This window comes from Apis laboriosa, unplaced genomic scaffold (assembly GCF_014066325.1).
Source record: "Apis laboriosa isolate Shangri-la unplaced genomic scaffold, ASM1406632v1 scaffold1_cov151, whole genome shotgun sequence".
Lineage (NCBI taxonomy): Eukaryota > Metazoa > Arthropoda > Insecta > Hymenoptera > Apidae > Apis > Apis laboriosa.
This window is the reverse complement of record NW_025222279.1, coordinates 779,684-804,269: the sequence shown is the minus strand read 5'-3', so window position 1 is coordinate 804,269 and position 24,586 is coordinate 779,684. Positions and strand designations below refer to the sequence as shown.

Here is a 24,586-nt window from a genome sequence, read left to right as displayed (position 1 = left end):
TAAGTAGGCAGGATATATATAATATCGAACTCGCGATACATGATTCATGATATTCGAGAGTTATTGGGGCGGATGTATAGGTGTATATGCGTGTTTTTATAGGAAATTGCAGACTGTTTTATATACGCTTCAGAATTGTAATAATTGTTTGTCGCGATTCTTGAAATTGGTAGGATTAATGCCACTGATTCTTTCCCTCTTCACTATTGAAAGAATCGATTTTTCTGTAAGAGGGATATTCGAAACGTTTGTCCCGTTGTATCAAGCGTATTCCTCATCACGGAGAATCTCGGGGACAATACGAAGAGAGAAAGAAAGAGAGAGAGAGAGAAAGAGAGAGCAGCATCATCAGAACGGTTTTCCCTTTTGCTTCGTCGGCGTTCTTCCTCCAGTTTTTCCTGCTCGGCAGGCCTACGTTCATTCGGGCGTAGCTCGAGGCGTATCTTTCTTTGTCCGTCGACCCACTGCTTCAAATCCCGAATCTGCCTATTTTTTGACGGACGTGAAAGCCTGACGAGTAGCGGAAAGCCGGATCTAACTCCGCGTCGAGATTTCCGCGTGTCTTGTCAATTTTTAAACATTCTCCTCAACGCAACCAACTTCGTGATTCATTCGCCGTTCCAGATGGATTTTTACGATTTTTCTTCCGTTATCGATGTTATCCACGTTTGGAAAATACTCGGAGAAGTTATCGTATATATATACACAGAAACGGATAATCTTTCCTCTTCCCCCCCAAATGTTTAGTATTCTTGGAAATTGTTGCCAATTTTTCTTCGCTCTCGTTGCTATCCATATTTAGAAAACGTTAGGAGAGAGGTTTATCCTCTCGTTTTTTTCCTCGAAAAAACGTTTAAACGTTATTCTTGGAACAGCAAAATTATTCGTTGAAAACTACAGAGAGAAGGAGATTTTTTTTTTAAAGATTGCCGATTGGCCGAGGACGAGCGTAACGATGATTATGGGAATACGGCCAACACACCGGTGTTGTATGCATATATATATATCTGTGGAGTCGCGATAATAATGATAGTGGTAATAAATTGTCGTTGGCCGCGACAGCGTCGACCATATTCATGATTATGACTATAATAAATTGGTGGACAACCGCTCGGAGGACCGATCGCTTATTATTATTAGAGCGAATATAACAGCTTCGTCGTCGATTATGGTATCCAGTCTACTCTCTCTATTTCCCTTAAGTGAATTAACAGGGGCCAGCGTGGTATCCCCAAACCGCCATTTACGCGTACCTGACGACACACGCTTTAAACAAATTCAAGTTCCACTATTTATCTATTTATTATATTTTAACCACGATACGTTATTGAAAAATTGTAAGAATAATTAAATGTTTAAGAGAGATGTAAACACTTGCAAGAAATTGAGTGTTGTAAATAATTTCTTTCCACAACTGTATCTTTTAGGATAAAAGATTTTGTCCTTATTTGCTCTCGATTTCTATTCCAAATTTATAATTTTATCGTCGCTAAAATAACAAGTTGGCCGATATTTAAGATGTTTCGAATAAATTGAAATAATTTGCAATCGAGATGAGGTGAGTTCAATCGAAAAAATTAACTTCGCGATAATAAAATTCGGCGAAAAACACGAGAAAACGGGGAAGCTTTATGACAGCTCGAACAATTTCGTCGATTCGAGCCAACGGACCGGCAGCAATGTCGCCTCGAATTCGAGCAGAAAACCGAGAGAGAGAGAGAGAGAGAGCTCATCTTTTTTGCCGACTTTTCAACTTGCGAATATGGCGGAATCGGTCGCGGGTCCAGAAAACACGGCGATCGAGTATACGGCGGCAGTTTGGCCGGTTGGAACGCGTCCATTTTCCGGAAGGAAGCTGTCTCGCCGCCGCCTAGTTTTCCACAAGGCGGCGGTAAAACAACGAGAGTGCAGTGGCGTCGCGACGCCAGCGTCGCTCAGAGCAATCGGAACAGGACCATCCATTCTCGTTTTCGCTGCTCCGCCCGTCCTTTTGCTTTCAATTTGCGCTCCGTGTTTTTACCCCCTAACCTACCCATGCCCAATTGTTCTTTTCATTCTTCTCGTTGCGTTTCTCGAAGAATGATCTTGAAAAGAGTCTTTCGATATTCGCAGCCAAGATTTTTCCTCGAAATAAACAATCTCGGAGGAACGCATTGTTTAATTCATTTCGCGAACAACGTATAGAAAATGTTCGTACAATATTACGTATACCAATTAAATTTCGAACTTGATTGAAATTGTCAGATATATATCGATGTTTTTCTTTGAATAAAACTATCAAAATCTATCTCGAGTATTTTGCTACAATAAATCAAACTCATTTTGAAATTTACTAAAATAATAAAAATTCTAAAGACAAGCGAAAAAAAAAGGGATGAAAATTAAAATCGTCGAAAAACCAGACTTTTTCCCTTCCACGGGAGAATAAAATAATTGTCATCGAGCAGCGACGCATAGAGCGAGGGGGCCGTGTCTACGGGTAAACCGTGTGGAATAGGGCGTGTAACTGCGTTTTCTCCGAGACCTTCGTCCCTCCGGAACCCACATACTTTTCAAAGGGGGGTGAATATCGTCCGCTCGCCAGCACTCGGGCCAGGGTGGAGGAGAGGAACGCTCTCGATAGCAGTGGGCTCGCGATTTTCCACGCGACCTTGCCGGGTATGCGTCGTCGCGAGCGGAGGGAAGCTTCCTTTTCATCTGGTAACGAGGTTAGAAACAGGCGGAAATAATTCTTTCTCGCGGCCAACGAAGGCCCCAGGCTCTCGCCTCTCCCTCGATCTTCCTCCGGTTGAGCCGGTGCTCACTTTTCCAACCGGAGAATTCCTCCTCTCTTCCTCCTCGGAGCTGGAAAAGCCGAGCAAGAAACTGATTGCCTCCGCATCCCCCGCGAAATCACGCCGTTATTTATTTTTCGTTCGCGCTAACGTACCGCGAAAAGCTCTCACGAGCTCCACGATCCACGCCGCGATATTTTCCTTGATGCGTTTCTCTAAATCATCGACCCTTGAAGTTGTGTTTATCGTGGCTAGAAGTGGAATTGCGCGAGTATATATATATATATAGTCGAAAGGAGTAGCGAAGGTGAACACCGTAAATTCGAGAAACTTTAAAAGAGAGCCGTCCCCGCGATAAAGTGGCGGCATTAAAGAGGGTAGTTGGAGGGCAACCATCGACTTTTCAGATCCACCCGTGGCAGACACCTTCCGGGACACGAAAGAAGGCTCTCAAGAAGGGATTTTCAACGGCGCGCGTGTGTGATGGGATGGGGGAGAGAGAACGTAATCAGAGAACGATTTCTTTATCCCTTGACAGTTCTCTCTCTCACCTCGCTCCACGTGGGTAACATCTCTCTGATCGAGGGAGAGGAAACTACCCCCTTAACCCGTCTTCGTTTTTATCACAAAAGTGTCTTTAAAGACGTTCCCCTTAAACATTAAAGAAAAACTGTTTTTCGCAGATTATATCTGAGAGGAGATTTTTTTTTTTTTTTCATTAAAATTTCTTCAATACAACCGTAATTCTTTAGTTACACGGATACCTGACGTAAACCCTCGATTACGTTCCCGAAATATTTTTTTCAAGAACGCGCCACCCTTCAAAGGACGTACACACTTGAGGGCCAGAACTCCTAATAAACCTCATTTCCAGGAAAAATATTTTCCGCCCTTTGCACAGCAGAGTCCCCGAAACCTGATTATCCCGGACAAAATTGCCTGCTTTCGAAAACATACTTCAAAGGATCTAGGCGCGCATACTCCATCACCCTTCTTCCCCCTCCTTCCCCCCTCCCCGAGTTTAATCAACCTCCATATCCGAAAAAAAAATATATATTCAACGTATCCCCCCTCGATCCCCCGTTTCCACGGATGTCCATACGGGTGTAAATGACTTATCATCCCTTGCAAACGATTCCTCCGCAATCCTGGCGGAGTGAATTGTGCCGAGGAATCATCCGAAAGCCGCGCACAGATTCCAGCTTCCACAGTGGAGGATTCGTGCTCCTCCACTGTGAAAAAAAGTAAATCGTCCCTCTTCGTATCGCTCGTATAGGAGGACGGTTTATTTATCACGGATTTCTCACGGTTCTTCCGGCCTTCCAGCTTTTATGCGCCGTGGAACAAAGGTTTCTGGCACGAACGAGAGCCCGCTGTTGGAGGGAACAAGAAAGAGGAAGATGGAAGAGGAAAGAGGGAGGGGGAAGAGGAAGACAGAGAAGAAAATAAAAAAAGGGAGGAAAATGGGGGATCGTATTTTGCTCTTTGGACGTGGACACGCGTGGCTTGAAGTTTCCCTCCCTCTCGTGGTGCATTCGAACATTGTTGGAAATAGGGGCGAAGAGGGAGGGGAGGAGAGGAAGAGGAGAATAAAAAGAAAATATATTCCTTCGTCTCTGCACACTGTTTACCCAGATTTATGATCGTTGGCTCCGTCACAGATGAAATTTCCATGCCGATGGAAGCACGGCCAATTTTTCATATTGAGATTCCCCTATGGTGTACAACCAGGCCGCGTAACATATTTTTCAGTCCTTACGAGCAAATGAACGAGCCTCGTCTATCATATTTACAGCACGCGGCCCCATCCCTCGAAACCGATACAGAGAGAGAGAGAGAGAGAGAGAGACGATCTGTCTGAAAAGCCGTTCCACGCCGTTTCCGAGATACATCTGTTATATTAATTCGACCGTGTGCCCTGTGTTATCGGGGATTTTCAACTGTAGTCGTGCGTTCTTCTTTCCTTCCATTTTTTTTTTTTTTTTAATTTTCGATGCGCGTTCAAAGGACCGATGGTATTTATCGAAGACGGACGATGTTGAACGGGCCATTTTTCAACCAAGTTTTTATTTTATTAAGTTTCAATCTAGTTTTCGCTTTTCTTTCACACACAAACAGATATATATATATATTTATAAGAAATAGTGGAAATTTATCTTTGAAATAATTCGTTTCGCTTCTCTTTTCTGGCACAAAATATTTATCATAGAATCTTTATTATACCGTGATAAGTAGAAATAAAAAATATCTTTTTTGTGCAAAGATTTCAGTATAGAGATATATTAAACAATAGCTCGGAAAAAGAGCGATATACAGCAGTCAATTTCCACGACAGCCGAGTCAAAATTCCGTAACAAAATCTTTATTTCAACAATTAATCCTTGACGCGCGAGCAAGAAATAACCAACCAAGCATCATCTCGCATGAAAGATCTCCTCCCTTCCTCCATCCTTTTCATCACGCTCGCTCATTTCTCTTCATTCCATCTCGATCAACTCGTCCACGAGCATTTCCAATTCTAATTAGTGTAGCAGAGGCGCTCCCAAAAACGGACCATCTTCGTTTCGCACCCCTTTCAATTGTGGTGCGAAAACGAAAGCTATCGATCATATTTACAATGCGAGAGGAAGCGTAATCTGCTTGTCGACAAGGATCGACCAGGCGAGGCCGAATCGAGGAGGCAGAAAAAAAAGAGAAAGGGGGAGAGAAGGGAGCGAATTGATGGAAAGAGAGAGAGAGAGAGAGAGAGAGAGAGAGAGAGAGAGAGAGAGAGAAGCGAGAGAAAGACGATGGCGCCAGGGGACCACCACCAAAGTCCTCTCTCTCTCTCCCCCACGAATTTTTCCCCTGCTTCGTCTCGCCTCGACGAGACACGTTCCAGTCACGTAACCTTAAATTGGTCAATTATTTGACAATCGTCGTGTCCCAACCGCCGACATTCGCAGTCCATCTGCGACTATCCGTGCCAGACAATCGCGAAGGTGTCTTCCTCCATGGGAGGACCATTTTCCAGAAATATTCTGTCTTACTTCCGATTATATATATATATCAATAGAGAAGGATTATCTGTTATTGATTTTAATAGATAGACGAGAAATTATTGAAATAATTTGATATCCTTTAACTTTTGGACGACCAACGATTGGATACTATTTATCATTTATTGCTATAAACTCGAGAAATGGCAGTGAAATAAAATACTTGGGGAAAGAAATAAAGGAATAATAAAATGAATTTGTTTGGTAAATAAGAATCCAAATCTCTTCGAGTAAAAATCTCGATTGTTGCAAATACGTAGAGGATAGAAGACAGGGAAAGGAAGGAAAGAAGGAAGGAAGGAAGGAAGGGAGTAAAAAAGGGAAGGAGAAACCGAGGAAAAAAGGAATCGGCAACGCGCCCATGTGTTTCCAATTGCGCCACCCTCCGCGCGATTCTCGCACCCCGCCCACGGTATATGACACACGATTCGTTTCTTTTTTTGCTCGCGGGCTTGTTTCTTGCGAGAGAGCGCCGTGGCGCTCTTTAATCACCCTTCTCTTCTCCCTCACGTCCTCACTGCAAACATAAAAATGGCACACCACGATTTGCCGCCGGATAAAACGTCGCGCGCGAATCCATCCGGACTTCAGAGAAAATCCTTGCCCGTGAGCTTTGCATAGAAAGGGACCAGCGTGGTTTTGCGCGCATGGAACTATTTTTCAAGCTGCACGTTGTATTTTGTCCAGGATATGTGACTTTGTACGGCGTACGGATAATTGGATGAGTGGAAAGATTCGTGGAAGTTAAAATGCGACGGAATCGCGTGATGGAATGGAATGGAAAGGAAAAAAATTTTTTTCGTCTTCTTTATAATATAATTCCTCTTCCAAATATCATTTTTTTGAGGAGAATTAATATATTTTTATCTTGTTCTTCAATATTCGATAAATTAAACGAAAATGTAAATTTGAACATCTTCTAAATTTTTTCACAAAATTTTCAAGCTGATTCAGATTTATAAAATCTGTATGAAAATATTTTCAAAGAAGCCACCACCGTTTAAATTTTTATCTAAACGATATTACATGCTCTCAACCAAAATACGGTCGGCCTCCTCTTGGCACACAAAGCACCATTCTCCTTTATTCCTCTTTCATAAAAACTGCGAAATCCTATCTTTCTTTTTCCAACATTCAACTCCTATGCTCCAATAAACCGTAACGATAACGCGAAACTTCCCAATATTTTGACAATTTTCGTAAAATTGCATCCAATTAGCAATGTCCGCTCATCGCGTGCCAAATAAATATCACAAAGTATTCATCCATTTTACGAGTAAATTTCACGTCGTTCAAATCTTGCTTCCTCCACTCGGTTTTCGGCTCTTTGTAGACTCGCCTTGTCCGCAGCAAACGGACCGTGCATCGTGTATCCGATAGATGATAAAACCGTGACAATTTTCCGTGGGTTATACGAAAGAAAGAAAAAGGAAGGAAAGGTATATTAAACCCAACGAATCGAGAGTTCGTGTTTTTCCAACATCGCGATGAAAAAGAAACATTGAAGAGGGAAAGTTTGCCGGGCAACCGAGTCTCTCAACTTGTTAAGAACTGTGTAATTTCCGGCCTAGAGACGGATAGCCCATTTCCCTGCCCATAAATCTTCGAAAGTTCAAATGCGGGGCAATTTAAAAATTGAAGTCGTATTCTTCGTAAAGAAATCGCGGCAGTCGTTCTTTTATGAGCCTTGAAGCCTTTAAAAATTGGAAAAGGGATTTCTCGTAGAAAGAATTCTAAACGATTGCAAGACAACTTAAAGATTTGAGATCGATCTCTATGAAAAATCGAAGATTTTTTTTTTTTTTTTCTGAAAATCCTAGACGAATAACAATTCAATAATTGAAATCATATTTCACAGAATCAACTCTTCTTTCGTAAAATATGAAAGAAATGAAAAATGATTCTCTTGAAACGAAAGAGATCTCTCAAGAATCGCTCGTTCGAATTCTTTCGAGATTCTAATTATCCAACACGCGTCCACGTTATCGTTACGCCAATAATTATCTACCTCCCCCTTTCTCTCGATCCTCACGCATCTTGCCCTATAAATCTGCCGCGAAACAATTACACTTCGATTATCTCTCCCCGTCGACTTTGAAACGTAACCAGTGTTCGAGACAAGGGAACACGGAAAGGGTTTCCCTCCCCTCCCCAACGAGGGCAGGGAGCAAGGGGACGATAAGCGTGGACTGACACACGTTTCGATGAAAAAGAGCATTGTCGTCACGGAACACGGAATCCGTCGCGTTCGCTCGTGCCGCGCTATTTTAAGCTAATTAGCCGAGTCGTTAATCAACCGAGAAGGGAAACGAGCTTGACATCGAAAGAAAGCGACCTACGATAACGGGTTTCGTCAAGTGTCGCTCCCTCTGTATATGCATCTAATCTTTTAATTAACCGAGGGATCAAGGGGTGAAATTAGTGGACGCGATAAAGATTTTTTTTTTTTTTCCGTTTCAGAGGAAGTTATATATTACTCGTTGAAAATTTGAAATCGTTAACACGTTTTTTTTTTTTTTAAATTCATATACGTTTAAAATGAAGATTAAATCAAGGATTCTATCTATAAAATTTAAAGTTCAATTCTTGAGAACGGTTCTTTTTAGAAAGTACATTGTACTAATAAAGAAGCTGGTTTCGAAGTTTTTCCAAGAAGAACGTGTTTCCAAGAATTCGCAAATTTGATCAAAAAGTTGGAATTAGATTAGAATTTTATGACTTTAAGAAAATTAACGGATAGACGAGACAAGTGAAGGGGGGGAAAAGGAAATTTTTGGCTCATAACGTAAATTCCGGGTTGGTACGATTGAAATTGATTCTCGGAAGCGATATCGTTCCTTCGTTCGTTTCCCTTTCGACGATTACAGTTTTGTTTCTTGTTCAGTCAGGCAATAAGTTATAATAGTTATAAAATGGTTCGTTGTACGTGGACAGAAGGGTACAATAGGAGCACAGAGCTTGCCACGCGATTGACTTATCGAAATTACAAAACAGGGAGAGCGAGGAAATATTATTCAGAGCCACCCTTCTTTCCGATTCTTTCTTAATATTCATTACTTCTTACGTAGAACCGGTTAAACAACGTGCAAGATAATGGACGTTAAAAAATGAATTTCTCTCGAATAGTACACAGATTCCAAGAAGGACGAAAAGACAGATATATACGTACATAAAAGAATTTTTAAGAGCTCGTCATCTGGAACGTATAAATATTCGTTGTACCCGGTGAAAAATCGAACAGCCTTGCGACGAGCTGCAGAACAAATACCGGCATCAGGACAAAAATCGGTCGAGTTTTCGTCGAGGGAGTGTCGTTTTTACAGTCATTAATTCAGAGGATATCGCCGGCGTCACGGCAAGGGTGAGTTTCTTTTCTCGCACGAAAAGAGAGATTATGGATCCACGTCGGGAAGACGTGGACGAGTCGGTTGGAAAAGAAAAAACTCTAACGTTTTTTCGTGGCTTGCTGTATGGGTGGACCCGGAGAACTCTTTCTTAAACGAGAGATTGCATTAAGAGATTAGATATAATATCATCGAAAGAGCTTTCGCAGTTAGGATGAATGAAAAAGGATTTTCGAAAAAGAAGGGGATCGAAGAAATGATGATTTCGAATTATTGAAAAAAAATTCTATTTACTATACGCATAAATATATAAATATATAACGATAATTGCTACGATTATTAATCTTACCTTGGCTAATTAATAATTTAATTTTTCCTCCAATCGAATTAATTTACCTTAATTCGATGTGGATTACGAATATTGAATTACTGATAAATTTTTTGACGAAATCATCAATTCTGATGTATATATTACCGCACACGTATGCTTCCGAAACCGTTACTGAAGTGTTAGCAATTTTCCCAGTAAAAAAGTATCAGGTTATCCGGAAATTAATTGCGCGATGTTTGATATTTCACGATGTTTGATATTTTATATATTTTTATTCGAAATAAAAATTCATCGGTATAAAATAATAATTAAACAATTCCCGCATGAAGAAATCTCTTCATAATTAATTTTTCAAACGTTTTAACATCAAAGTTATCATCCGATATCTTTCCATTAATATCGAACGAAACGATCCCATCCTGTCTAACTCTATTCGAACAGGTCATCCATAAGGTTAGCAATTCACTATACGCTACGTTGCACAAGCAGCGTGGCAAAATATGGAACTAATCGAAAGGCAAGAATGGAAACCGGTGCTGCTCTCGATCTCTCTCGGTTTCTCGCTTGGAAATAAACTATCCATTCCCCATAAAAGGGTGTTCACAGCAGTGTGGAAGTCTCGGCCAAAGTCACGGCGATGTCGGGTCACGAGTGTTTTCTTATAAAATACTCGGTGGTACACGCCATCGAAAACGTACCAGCAACGAGAGACGAGTATCGTCTTCTCGGTATAACATGGAGGAAAATATAAGAAGAAATATATGTGAAAAGAAAAAATCTCGATTCTCGGTATAACGGAAAAAGAAGAAGAAGAAGAAGAAGAAGAAATGATCAATCTCGATGATTCTCGGTGTAAAATAAATGGAATATAGACGTCGATGACGCCGATCTCGAGTAATTTTCTTAGGCGTTGCGGAACGACAACAATGACACTTGACGTGCGATTATTTCCATGGATATCGAAATCGACTAGGTAATCGATTAGAAAGGGTTGGAGACGATTCTAGGCGAAGGTCGAGTCACGCCTTTCGAAGTTGCGCGCCGGAAGAAGAGAGTTTCCATGAAGTCATCCGACTCACAGACACGACAGATACTCGCGCAAGGTCGAAAGTAATTAAAAGTGAATCGAGGAGAGAGAGAAAGAGTGGAGCCGCGAGAACGTGGATACTTGCGGGCGAGCGCAATTAAAGCGTTACGAGATGAAGGCATTCCCTCATGTACCGGGTGTTTCAACGATATTAAGTCGTTCTCGAGATGAAATTTATGCGCCAACTTGAGCGCCAACGACTTGTTTGTTCGTACTTCGTGAAAATTGGGGGATAATAAAACGAGGTGACTTTTACCTTCGTTACCCTTCGTTACCACGACAAGTTTCGCGTTAATTAATTGATTATTTTAGTAATAGTAATGTGGAAATGGCCGTACCTTTAATAGGATAAGCCAAGGAAAAAATTGCTACTTTGCTATCAGGAGGTAAAAATCTATCCAAGACTTGCGGTGTAACGTGGGAGCGGTGCACTCAGTGTTGCAAATAAGTATTTATGAATGGATCGATAAGATCAAAAATGGACGTTTTTCCTGGATGGGCAAGTGAAGGTATACTTGATTTATTGCCTCTCAACCGAAACTATTTTTATTTACAGGCAAAAATATTGAAACAAATAAATCACCCAGAATCATCGACCGTTCAACTATTACATGAAAAATAAAATTTTTTTAAAATTTAATATTTCTAAAATTCAAATTCTGACTATTCTAAATCAAACGAAATGAAATATTCTACAATCACGAAATATGTATCGATATAAATTATTCATCAATTATAAACTTCAACATTCTCCACCTTCGCGTCGAATTCCTAAAATTATTATTCCATATTCTTCGATTTCACATCCAGATGAAATATCCTTTAACAACGAGAAACAATAAAATAATTACATCCATTTTTATCGAAATTTCTAAAATCGTTATTCCACGCGATCTCCAATTTCCAGGATCGCCGGATTCCAAATCGAGCATCAACTCGAACGGACACCCATGGCGATCAACCTGTTCCACACCTCCCATTTCCACATCTAACAGTATCAAAGATCCGGTGAGGGCAGCGTATCTCGCACGCAACTCGCGTGCGTCGAATACACGCGTGCTCATAAATCGCGTCGCGATGCCTACGGTGAAAAAAAAAAAAAAGAAAAAACAAAAAAACGGAAAAAAAACCGGCATAACCCGTGCGTGTAAACGGTTGGGTCGCATAGCCGGCAGTTGCTCTCCCGACTAAAACGCTTGAAAAAGTCTCGCGATTGCGCCAACCAGCGTTTAACCCGTTATTCGAGGCTATATTGCGGCAAGGCCATCGATACGTAACAATCCGCCTCTGTCAACAATAATTGCCGCGTCCACGTTTTCCTACGATGCTCGGTGAAATAAGAAAAGAGGAGAGGAGAGGAGAGGAGAGGAGAGCTCGCTTTATTACCGTTATTGTCGCATGAAATTCCTTTCGTCGCCGTACCGAATTCGCACCGAAAGCGATGAGCGTTGAATCATTAAGCTGTCTCGTGAATCTTAAGCTGTGCGAACGAGATACAATCATTGACAAATAATAATATGCGAAATGATAAAAATTTAAAAATTTTGTCGAATCGATACGAATTCCACACACGTTGTAGCGTAGATATTATCGTTTTGTGAATTGAATTTTGCAAATTTTTGAAATTGGATCAATTGGAATGGAGGAGAATCGCAATTGAGAATCTTGCCTAAGTGCTATACAAAATATACTTATGGCATATAATAATTGATCATCGAATTGATGGATTATTGGGGGCAAAAGATTGAATGTCGTCGTCTCGATCAAAAATTCAAAATGATCGATTTCTAAAAATGAAAATTAAACTCGACTCGACTACCGGGATATCGATATCAAACTTCGATATTATCTTCGCTTCGGACGATCTCGAGCTCGCATCCGCGTACAACTCGAAGCGGTTTACGCGGGGAAACCGCACAGACCAGGATGGACACCTCTCTAACAAGAAGAAATCGATTCTTACTCTTCGATCTATCTTTCAAGGCTCGTGTTACGTAAATCGACGACGCGATGGCGTAAAACGAGCAGCAAAATCTCAAGTCGCGCGTGGAATTTCAGCGAGCAAACAGGTAGCTAGAAACGAGGAAACGAGCTTCCGGGAATTTGAGCCGATGGAAAAATAAATTCCAACTTCGAAGATCGACTCGACACGCATGCGAGTGTCGGTGGTTTCTCGTATATCGTCCGTGGATTTTCCAACAACAATTTAGCGCGGTTTCGTTCTGTCGCGGATCGAACGAAATTCCTTCGTCAAAACTGAAGTCCCCAACCACGACTCGAGGAATCGAGCGAAATTTTCCGGCTATCTCGAATTATTCTGTCCACGAGCAGGCTGGCTCGAGGGAGAAGAAGTTAACAATTCGTGGAAACTAGATTTCATCGAGGCATAATCGAGTTGAATTTTTAATCGGCCTACTGTTGCCGGCATCGTACAACCGGTTTCTGAAAGACGAACGAACTAATCGAATTAAAAACGCTCATGAATTTTAATACTTCCGCCACGACGGTGAAATGAGTACAGCCGAATACCGATTCCGTCTCGATCCCGACGAACAACCGGAATGAATCGATCGATCGATTGTGCAATCCCGACGTTACGCGCGAGGTTATGTTATTTTCTCCTTTGTATTCCGCCCGTGTCTCACGGATTTATATTACTGTTCGTGAATACCTATCCCGATACTTTGATCAACTTTTTAATAAATGGGTTCTATCAAATGTAAGAAAATTAAACTTCTTTTTTTTTTTAAATTACAAGATATTATAATTATATTATTCTTGTTAACAAGTTTCGTTATACGATTTAATTTTCGTTATATTTAAAAGTTGTATTGACATAGTTAGCTGATGAATTTGATTAGAAGTAAGTGGGAGTTACGTTGTTGATTATTCGATACAAGGGAGGAGAGGGAGGGGAGAGGCTAATGACTGTGAGCGATCAAAGTTCAAAGGATTGTAATAATGATATCGTCGTAATTTTAATTTTCAGATTTTTCTGGATTCGATATTTTCGTTTTTCCAGAATATTTCTTTAAATTAATTAACAAATTTCTAGAACTTTATCGAACAATTTCGTGTTAATAATTTTGAAAATAAATTACGTTTCAACAACAATAGTGTGTACGCGAGACTCGAAAAATTGACACAATTGTGATAAAAGAAGCAGTTAGATCGCTGCTTCTCATCAAGGAGTTTGATTCTCCTTGAATATGCGTTTGCTGTTTGTTCATTTTATCTCTCCACGCGTAGCACGTCGGAAGTATAACGTGACACGATTATGCAACCTCACGAAGAAAACAGAACGAGTATTTCGCAAAAGCGAAGACCTACGAACACAAATTCCTCCATCACTGCTAAAACGTTGTCTACGCGCGGACAAATAATGGAAATAAATGGAATAACAAGCCTAGAAAAATCTGAAAATTAAAATTAAAATAAAGACGACGATGTCACTATTACAATCCTTTGAACGATCACTCGTAGATCATTAGCCTCTCCCCTCCCCCTCCTCCCTCGTATCGAATAATCAACAACGTAACTCCCATTTACTTCTAACCAAACAAATTCATCAGCTAACTGTGTCAATACAATAAACTTCGCCCCGTAAGAGGTTTTCAGAACAGACCGATAAGACCTTGGGGGAAGGAAAACTTTGGTCGAAGAAGAGAGGGAGAAAAGAAAAAGGAAGAAAAAGGAAGCAAAGAAGCAAGCCGTGAAGAGTCCGATTGTGGGTCACACCATGTCCCACTTTCTCTTCTCTCCTTTATGGAGGAATGGAGAGAAGTAGTTACACAAGGATTCCCTTATCGATAAATTACAAAGGCAATATCATTAAGTTAAACAATCCATTTTCTTGATTTATGGATGAAGAGAAAAATTTGTTGAAATCTATTCTCTTGTATAAGGATAGCGTATACGCGAGGAAAAACTGAGACGGTATTGTCTATTCGTAATATTTATTGACCACAGAGTTCGCAAACAGGGTGATTCTCCCATCGATAAATTACCAAAACGATATCTCGTTGTCTAAACACACCATTCTCTTGATTTTGAGACCGAAATCCCTTTTGCCAGACGATTGTCGACGACTACTATCACAGCGAAGATAATTATAAATATTCGTGTTACAAGCTGAAATATACCTCGCAAATAGAAACCAATTTTTCTACATTCTACTTCCAAAGAAGAAACTTTTTTACTTCTATACAACTCGGATTTTCAAAGTTCTCCAAATACTTGCTAACAAACGTTCAACAAAATTATCTCGAAAATACATAACCGCAACGAGAGAATAACCTTAAAGTGTAAGCACCTCTTCCTCCGCCATTATTCAGAAAAATATTCCACGAGGCAAGGCAGAGAAGAAAGAGAAAAAAAAGCACGATTTAATCGATCCGATCGATGGAAGGAACAAGGGGCATCAGGTGAAACGAGGGAAAGGATGGCAATCGGCGCGCTCTGTCAAGCGGACAGACAGTTCTTCGGTGGAAATTTAGCGATGGGGAACGGAAATAGCCGCGAGACTTGGTGGATCCGGGTTGCAAAGGGATCGAGGGCGCGAGCGTGGACACAAGGGAAAGAAATACGCTCGATGCAAATTCCCTCGGTTTCCCCGTTGCAACATAATTACCTCGCGGAATGGTTAAATCTGGCCGGGGTGCGGGAGGAGCGTGAAAAAGGCCGACTACAAAGCGATAATGCCGGAAACGAGCGGAGATGCAAATGAGAGTCGCTGTTACCCGTGGACAGAGACGAGAAACAGAGGGGGGGAGAGGGAGGATCCACGGTGACCATCCCGGTGGTGGAAAGCTCGCAGGTGTACAATGTAATCGATTCTCGCGATCGAAACGAGCGCGGAGAAGCGAAGCTTTGCCGAGGGATTAGCACGATTATCCGAATAATTAGCCCGGAGTTGGGAGGGAGGATGGCACGGCAAATAAAGCTTCCGTCCGAATTCGAATTCCATCGGTGTATATTTGCTCGCATAGCAAGCGTTGCACGCGTTGCCCCCCGGACGTGCCATTGTTTCCCCGCGAAAAAGGGGTAAAAATTTTGGAACGGGGAAACGAGCCGGGGCAACGAGCGAGTTACGTTAATTCGACGATGGGGGCGGTGGTTTGTTCGATTAATTTCGTGAGAAATCGTGCGTGATCGATTTCCGGGATGATTAACGACAAATAAACGTCGCTCGAAATCTTGATTTCTACGAGGATTTTCTACGACCCTTTTTGCCCCTTGGAATTTAATCGAGAAAGAGAGACGGTGATAAAATTTCGTATTGTTTGCATTTTGGAGATGATATGAATTATGAGGCAAAAGGGTTGAAGATTATCAAGTATCGTTGAAATTTTTTTTTTTTTGATACGAGCGAGAAGATGAAATTCTCTGACTATTGTTATAATAATATATCGTTTATCCAATTGTCCAATTAGGATCACTTAATATTTTTAACACGTTCCCGTTTTTTTTAGTAAAATTGAAAAGAACGAGCGATATTTTGATGACTAAAAAATCATTATATTTATAGAATTCGGAAATTAAAAATTTGGAGTAATTACTTCCTACAAGTAGATAGTAATAAATTAATTGTCAACGAAAATCTCTTTTAAATAGTCAAGGATAATTTCCCATTTATGACATAGTTAAATTTTCATACGTGATCCTAATTTAGTGACAAGGGGCTGTATTAGACATGATTAAACGTCGCAATTACTCTAATTCCAACGAGTATACTTAACCGTTATACGGTGTCTCTAATATGATATCGTGCAGAAAATACGGCACATCCTGTTGCAACGAAATGCACCGGCATAATTTCATCTAATTTTATCATTCCAACTACCGTTCCACGTAAAAAAAAAAAAAAATGGCTTTCGATACCGCGGATAATATAATACCTCGCTACGTGATTCTAGAAATATCCTATCCCGTGGTTCATTTAGATTTAATCTCCGTGATAACGCCACGATCATGGAGGAACGACACGATCGATAGGTCGAGGGATAAGCGCGGTTAGGTATAAAAGAGCGATAAAAGTTTATCGTAAAACACAATGACTCACCGAGCGCTTTACAGCTTACACCGTGAAGGGAGTCTCCGGCGAGTTGAATGATGGCCATGAGAAGATCACCGAGCATCAGGCAGGTGACATGATGAGTCTGGCAGCGCCAATGCAGAACGTGATGAGAGGCTGGCAGCAGCCAACCGGCGGCCAACGTGGCTGCCAGAAAGACCACGCTAATGATGAAGCCCACGGGGTACAAGGTGAACCTGATGTCGGCCGCTTGCATTATAGGTCTGAAAAGTTTTCAAACCAGAACGATTTCTTTTTAATCAGTTAGTTTGATTCCTTTTGCAATCTATCGATTATAAATTTGAATTGAAAGCAAATATGATTGATAATGATAATTGTACTCTAGATTTTTTAAAAAATAAAAGATTGTAAATTTTATTTCAACTAAAAGCTTTTCATTACATTATTTACATTTGCATTAAAATTAAGGACTTGTAATTAACTAGGACGATTATTGGATATCGATATAGGGGGATCAATATCAAGAAATTAAAAATTATTAGAAATCATTCGGTGACATTGAACGTAACGTTACAGTATGCTATTTCAAACACCGAATCGACATTTTCTATTTCGGTAACATCCTGTTCGTTCCGTGAAACGCGCATTCGTGTCTCAAATTTCGACGTAAATCCATGACCCATTCTCCAGAAACTACGACCGCGCCAGTGAAAGTTTCAGAGAAATCGTTTCTCCGAGTTTCGTGGAGCGATCCAGGCCCACATTCACATCGTCAATCTGGTGTCTCCAACACCAGTTAAAAGGAGAAAAAAGAAAAAAAAGAAAAAAAGAAAGAAAAAAACACCAGACTTTTCCTAGTTAATCAGCGCGTGTAGGCATGCATCGCGCTAACACGCGTTATGTAGGATATATATTTGAACGGTGTTTTCTACGCGATGGTATTCGCTTTCTTTCTATCTAACTTCCATTCGTAGAATAGATCGAAGTTATTGTACAAGAAGAATATTTTCAATGAAAAGTTGAGAGTAGGAGGTAGGAATGCGAATGAGTTTTGCTTGCGAAAGCTTTCCTCTTCGCATGTAAATGATCGCGTTAATCTAGTTTCGAGCGTTGTTTTGCAAATTGCGAGCGAAACCAGCACACACGCGGTTTCCGTGTGTGCAATTTCTATTAACGGCCATCCGTTCCAGAGTGGCACATAGATGAAAAAGAATCTCGAAGAAATCTCCTTTCCGGAATGTGTCTCGTGATAATTAAGATCTGCAAGATCAGACTATTTCCTCTTCCGGGGGTGTATTCTCACTTTTGCAGTTTGTTTGATGAGGTTAATTATCTTTCCGCTCTGTTTCGTTTCTCGCTTATGAATGCGAGTTCAAATGGAAGATTAATTTAAGATTTATGCTTTTACTTACAACGCTTGTAAAAATTCTTTTTTAAAAACTTGATTCTATCTATTTTTCTTTTGGATAAAAATTGACGATTCGTTGATTTCTTTTTTTTTTTTTAATTTTTAAAAAATTATTCGGATGGAATATCTTGATTAATCACGATGACAATTCACAAGGAGACTCCTCTACTATGTCGCATAGAATCTAATTTCTATCGTATAAAATATCCATATCAAACCTTTCTAAAATCATAGACAGGAACGAAAAACTCGATCAACATTTCTCTTCGTAATCGATACGATAATACACGATACGTATCATCCTCAACGTAAACGGATGACGCGGCGCGCCGAGAGCGCACGGATATGACCTAGAAATTCTTCGAGAGAGGAGTGAAAGTGAGGGACCGACTTTTTCTCGAAGAAACGGCCAACCGAACCTCGTCTCACTCATCGAGCATGCAATTAAGCCGTGCGATAAATCCAGATCGAGGCGGCCGATATCGAGATCGGGCAAAAAGCCGATTCGTGCCTCGAACCTCCAAGTAGGACAGAAACTTGGATCCAGCACGTCCTCTTAAAAAACGAACGATGAATTCAACGATTGTCGATCGATTAAAAAATAAATTTAATAAAAAGAACGGAATCGTAAAACAGATTGTTTTATACGTGATTGTTTTGCGGACAATGCTTCGTTCATTGTTCATTTTTCTTGAATAGGAAAAATTTAGAAGAGTACTCGTGTGTTATGCAGTCATATTTCGTTCGTTAATTTAATTTCGTTTAATGAAGATACGTACGTTGAATAGAACGTTCGTTGCGTTCGTTCTCGAGAAGGAGAGACCGCGAGATAACGAGAGAAAATCAGCTTGTAACGTGGCCGGAAACTAGAGGAAAAATAGCGAAAGATCGATGCGTACCTATGTACGATTACGTAAGCAGGATTTCAGGAAGTTGGCTTACGTTCAAGAGCCATATTCTTCATTTTTTATTAAGTAATTTTCTACATTTTCTTTTTTTTTTTCATGATACGCGAGAGAAACCAAATCGTTAATATTTGATATACTAATTTTTTTCACCGTATCAAATTTTTAAATAATCCAAAAAAATTCTAGTTAGCATATTTTCGACTATAAAGTGACTATTAAAGACTATTAAAGAGATTTTGAATAAGAAATTTTGTATAGGAAAATTAGATGGAAATTTCGTTCGAATTGTTAACGACCTAGTTCGCTCATTAAGGAAATTCTTTGAGTTATTTAACATTAGACGTGCAAATTAATACGACCTTATTCCAAAGTAAATTAAAATTTCACAAAATAACCTCCATTATTCAATATCCTGTAGACTTAAAAAATACTTGATAAATGCATCTTCAAAACTGCCATAATTCAAAGACCATAATTAAAGGATAAATTTAAAACCTTTACATTGATTTGCACCTCTAATGTAATCACTTTTCCAATATCTCTCTTCTTCTTTCAGATCCGTTCTACCTTTCAATTTCTTCAATCAAACCTTACAATTTTATTTCCTTATACTATAACCTTTTCAAATATATTTAACCTCTCAATTTCTAAACCTTAAATTTTCATTTCCCTATATTATACCCTTTCCTAATCCAATATTTCAATTTCTATTAAATTTTATTTCCCTATTCCGTATTTTTGATCGTCAAACGATCGACTATACGGACTACGAAACGACGATCAAAGTGTCCAACTCACCTTTGCGATGCGTTCTCGGAGCAAGCGAAGACCTTGGACACGTGATTCAGTTCCTTGATCCTCTCGACGCAGAACTTGCCACTGGGTAAAGTGACTCCGTCGATTTTCAGGCCTCCATCCGGCAACAATACGGCATCTTTCGCATCTCCCAAAATCGTAAAGTTGTCGGAACGAGGACACGTTGGGAAACCAGGCACTATATCAACAGAGGCGGACGCATTCGGCAATAAAGGTGTTGGATTCGCGGCTTCCTTCAGATGGGCGCACGAATGTCTGAAACGATTGGTAAAAATTTTTCCAATACGAGATTCCTGCTTTGTTTCGAAATCATCGATTAAGATGGATTAACGCGAGGGATATAAATGAAGGAAAAGAAACACTGGTGCTAGTAGAAGGTATGATTAATGATGTAGGAACGTAGTTTCAGTAAGATGAAATTGAGGTGAAAGGATTAGGTAGCGAGTGTATACAGGTCAGGTGTTAATGAGAGGCGCTTTGGAAATTTATGGACTTTTATTGAGTGGTGGATTGAGCAAGATGAATTGGGTAAGGTTAAGATACATTAAATCGTAAACTCATTGTTTAGAGTAATAAGTTTTTATTGAATATATAAATTGTTTCTTGTGTAAGAGATAATTGACCCGAAGACGTGAATTCGATGTATAAATAAAAAAAAGAATGGGCTACTTATTTTTTAAAAATAAATTTAAAAAGTTTTAGGAAGATTCACGATTCAATTTTTTAAATAGAAATTTGTTTTCTACCGTATATTTTAAGATTAATATCAAAATATTTTCAAAATCCTGTTTAGTTATATATAATTCGTAAAATTAAAATAATCAATTTTAAATAATATTCTATAATTTTTAAATAAAAAACAGAATTAAAATATTTGATAAATAGAAAAATATTTATCTGATCCGGCTCTTTCGAATTTGCCCAACATCACGATACTTTTAAAAGTTCAAAAAATCGGCAAAGAAGCGTAATAATTTAAGAAAAACGTCGAGTCATTTTTCGTCATGGAATTTCCAAGCATATCGTATGTACACGGTGTTCGACGGTGAACGAACAGGTCTCGAGCGAGAAAGAGCAAGCACCCAAACCGCTACCACGAGCCACAAATGGAAAAAGGAACAAGAAGGTGCACATATATCGTATCGCAAGAATTTATCTAGGAAACGCGGTGGCTGGCTGCATAGAATGCCAACAAAGTCCACGGAACGCCCAAGCTTGAGCGATTGGGTGCCCGATTAAAACGAAGCCCGACATTTTTTGTTTACTCGAGCGTCACGCTTGCATCGCAAACAGGGGCTATTTTCCGAGGGAAATGTCCGCGCAACTTTCGAACGAATTTATTTTTTTTTTTTTTCCCCTCCAGGAGGGTTGGCGTCAAACGACAAACCGGTGCCTCTCAATAAAAATACACCGGGAGCAGGGTAAACCGATAAATTTTGTGTAACCGACCGAAACGATTACAGTTACATTCCCGAAGATAGCCGGCTCCACCACGAATACGAATCATCGTGAATATTTGTCTGCAAAGAATATCGAACCCCGATAACTTATTCAAATTATGCAGTCTGTTTGGACGTTAAACCATATGAATTTAATTTACCTCCGTGTTTTCACGTTTTGTGTGCTTATGAACTGTGCCGATGAGATATTTGGCTGTTTTTCGCGTGTGACTCAGTATTCGAGATTCTTCTTGAAAAATAAATCGAAAACGTAGAATAGAATAGAAATTTTCGCATTCGAACACGTGTTTTGAGATAAAATAGGTTTGAAAATTTAACAAGTTTTGTTAATTCTTGACTAAATGAATAATTGGTAAAATGATATTTGATAGTATTTTAATTTTTTATACCTCGACTATCAGATAATCGAATTTGAATACGTTCAATCAATGTATATAACAAAAATATAACTTCGAATTTATCTATTTATTATATTATTAATATTATTTTCTATTTATTTTTGTAAAATCGAAATAATCCCGTATACAGTCAAGAATTAACCGAATTTTCTTAAAAACGAAATTTCAAATGAAAACTTCTTTCGCGATTGCACCATAAATATATATATTTCTATATATAAATATATAGAACATTGTGAAACAAATATTAATCGTCGCCAAAACAAAAATTATTACGTTTCATATTTTCTAAGAACGAAATATAAATACACAAATTATATTATCGAACTATGTATCCGTATGTATCCTTATTATCCTATGTATCCTTAACGTTTTTACCAATAACCTAAATTATCAGACTTATTTTCTTATCACGCGAACTAAACAAATATAAACAAGACCTATGAAAATTCCATGAGATGAGATTATATCAAAATACTTACATTTCTTCGTAGAAAGCCGCATTTTCTCCACAGCATTGTCTAACTCGTGGCCTCATCGTATTAGCTGCATGACTGCCGTTCATTTTATTTTTCATACACACGAGCAAGGCATTAGAATCGGCGCAGTATTCGTTCGGTTCGAATGTGTCGTTCACGTGTATGTCGGGAAGCACGCGACCATCGTCCATGATTACGAATGGATTCGTGTGTCTGTACGGCACATAGGTTAACACCGAATTGTCTTTGCAATCTGGCTTCTTTCCTTCGACGATATTCCATTCTTCTGGCGGAGTATCCAACATCTTTTGTTTGGAAGGCGAATAGATGACAGGTTTCCAATCGAATTGAGTCGATACGCAACGAGACTTGGCGTCCATGTCATTGTCCAATTCTTTCTCCAACTCCTCCATGTGTCGACAACATTTTAGAATCGTCAGTTTCGTTTTCGGAGGTTCGTTCACTGGCTCGCAGAACGTAGAAACAGCTAGTGTCCAGAGAATCGTGAAAAAGTAGATCACCTTCATAGTGAAAACTTTGGAAACAATGGAATGAACGAATGTGACCGAAGAATAAAATCAGACGAACGACACTACATGGAAAAATCGCTCATTCGATATAGCCAATCAGCGATCGATTTGAAAGTTCGATTGTTCGATGTTTGGACAGACGCCACAGACGCCACTATCGTCAAAATTTCACAAATATAATAATTGCGTATCGTATATAATTGCGTCAAAATTCACTCACTCTTCGCGACGAATATTCAATTTCATGTTCGGCGTAGAATATACGAGAATTTTGAGTCGTTTGGGTCACGCGTCTGTCGTGTTTACAAACAGGTTATACACCATTCCAGTATACGTTTATTACATTATATAAAACGCAATAAGCCAATCAGTCTTTTTCTCATTGTGGACAAACGAATCGCGACGTTATTAACGACACGATAGAATATCGACGAAAATTAACACGAAATAATCGTAGATAGAAATATTTTGGCGCGATATCTCGATAGGCGGACGGGTTCGAGATCGGACGTGACTCACTCGCTCGAAGGTATCGAAGTTACTGAAGCAGGCCGACCACGCGGCTGGCTCTCGAGCCACCGGCGGCAGCGTGCTCGGTGTTGCGCGCGCAGCCTTTCACCGCTCCCGCCCTTATTCAACCACCTAACCTTCTTCTTTCTTCACGTCGGATCTTCTCACAATAATGTTCGTCTCTCGTGGGGTGAGTTCGAGCAACCACGTGCTTCCTCCCACTACCTTGCTTCTTTGCCGGAAGTACAACGGTACCTTGCGTGGAACCCTTCCGTTGTTCCTTGGGAAACTTGTCTTCCGTTCTTCTTTTCGATTCTTCTCGCCATTTCCGCACTTTTGTTTACGATGTCGGTGAAAGTTAAGATGAAGATATTTCATTCTTTTGGAGAATTTTTTAATTTACGAATGAGAAAAATAATCGAAATTCTTTTCCATATTTCTTTTCGATAACTTATTTTGGGAAAATTACGATGAAAGATTTAAGATTAATTAATTGATTAATTTATCGATGTATCAGACGAAAATAACTAAAATTCTCCGATTCTGTTTATTATTTCAATTTGCTTTTATTAAAATCGAAATAAAGATATTTATTTGGGAAAATTTAGAATAGATCTTGACTTGAATTTATTTTGATGGGATGAAATTTTAAACCGTTTTACTCATCTGTTCAAATTTCTGTTCTCTTCGCGAGAAATTTGAATATCCAAGTAATTTCTATCTACTCGTATAACCCAAAGTCAACATCTGTTATTACAAAGTAACCAATGCTCAAATTATTTTTCGGTGAAATATCGTTTCCAACAATACACGCGCGAAATCGTACGTGACCGAGAACACGTTCGATTAAAAATACCTAGCGTAAAATAACGACGAGAATCTGGAAATTTCGCACGACGTTAGGCAAGTTAAACGAGCCGGGAATCCAGAGAAAATCGCTCGCCAAGATCTGAAATCTTATGTATACGCCGCTTCCGGGATGATACAATGCTCGGCCGGAATTTGTGAGAAAATATACATACGCCGCCCCTTGCGTTCATTATTATTGACAAAATAAATACATTCACGATCATACGGGCACCGATATCGCGAAATTACCATCTCCGCCTATTTATTTTCACCGTGCAAACTTCCTGGCCGCGACCCGATCCACCGATACGGGGTGAGTTTCCGATCGCGTGCAGGTCGACCGATGATAATGACCGAGAATCAAGGTAACAGTAACGCAAGACCGAGTTCATAAACCATCCACCGAAGGCTGCTACCTACCCAAGACACGGTGAGCACACTTTCCACGTAGTGCTCACCCGCTCGTTCCAGTAATTTATAGTCGCGTTATGTGCGGCGCGAGATTAACAGCGTACAGCACGATCCCGTTCAACGAGGCCAGATCGGACAGACACTGTTCTGTGAACCGTCTTTCGATCTTCGTTACCGCCTATATCCCTCGAATCCTGCTATTTCACCCA

At 39.8% G+C, this 24,586-nt stretch overlaps 1 protein-coding gene across 1 annotated transcript in view; it reads right to left on the bottom strand.

The window, feature by feature from the left end:
- LOC122712209 (probable G-protein coupled receptor Mth-like 1) overlaps positions 1-23,109 on the bottom strand; it is a 154,757-nt gene extending 131,648 nt beyond the window's left edge. The window contains exons 1-3 of the mRNA XM_043931655.1: positions 22,081-23,109; positions 19,723-19,995; positions 16,636-16,871 (exon numbers count right to left, since the gene is read on the bottom strand). Of these exons, the coding sequence (XP_043787590.1) occupies positions 16,636-16,871; positions 19,723-19,995; positions 22,081-22,604 (1,033 nt within the window). The 5' untranslated portion in view covers positions 22,605-23,109. The remainder of the gene's footprint in view (positions 1-16,635; positions 16,872-19,722; positions 19,996-22,080) is intronic.
- Positions 23,110-24,586: the final 1,477 nt, after the last annotated feature.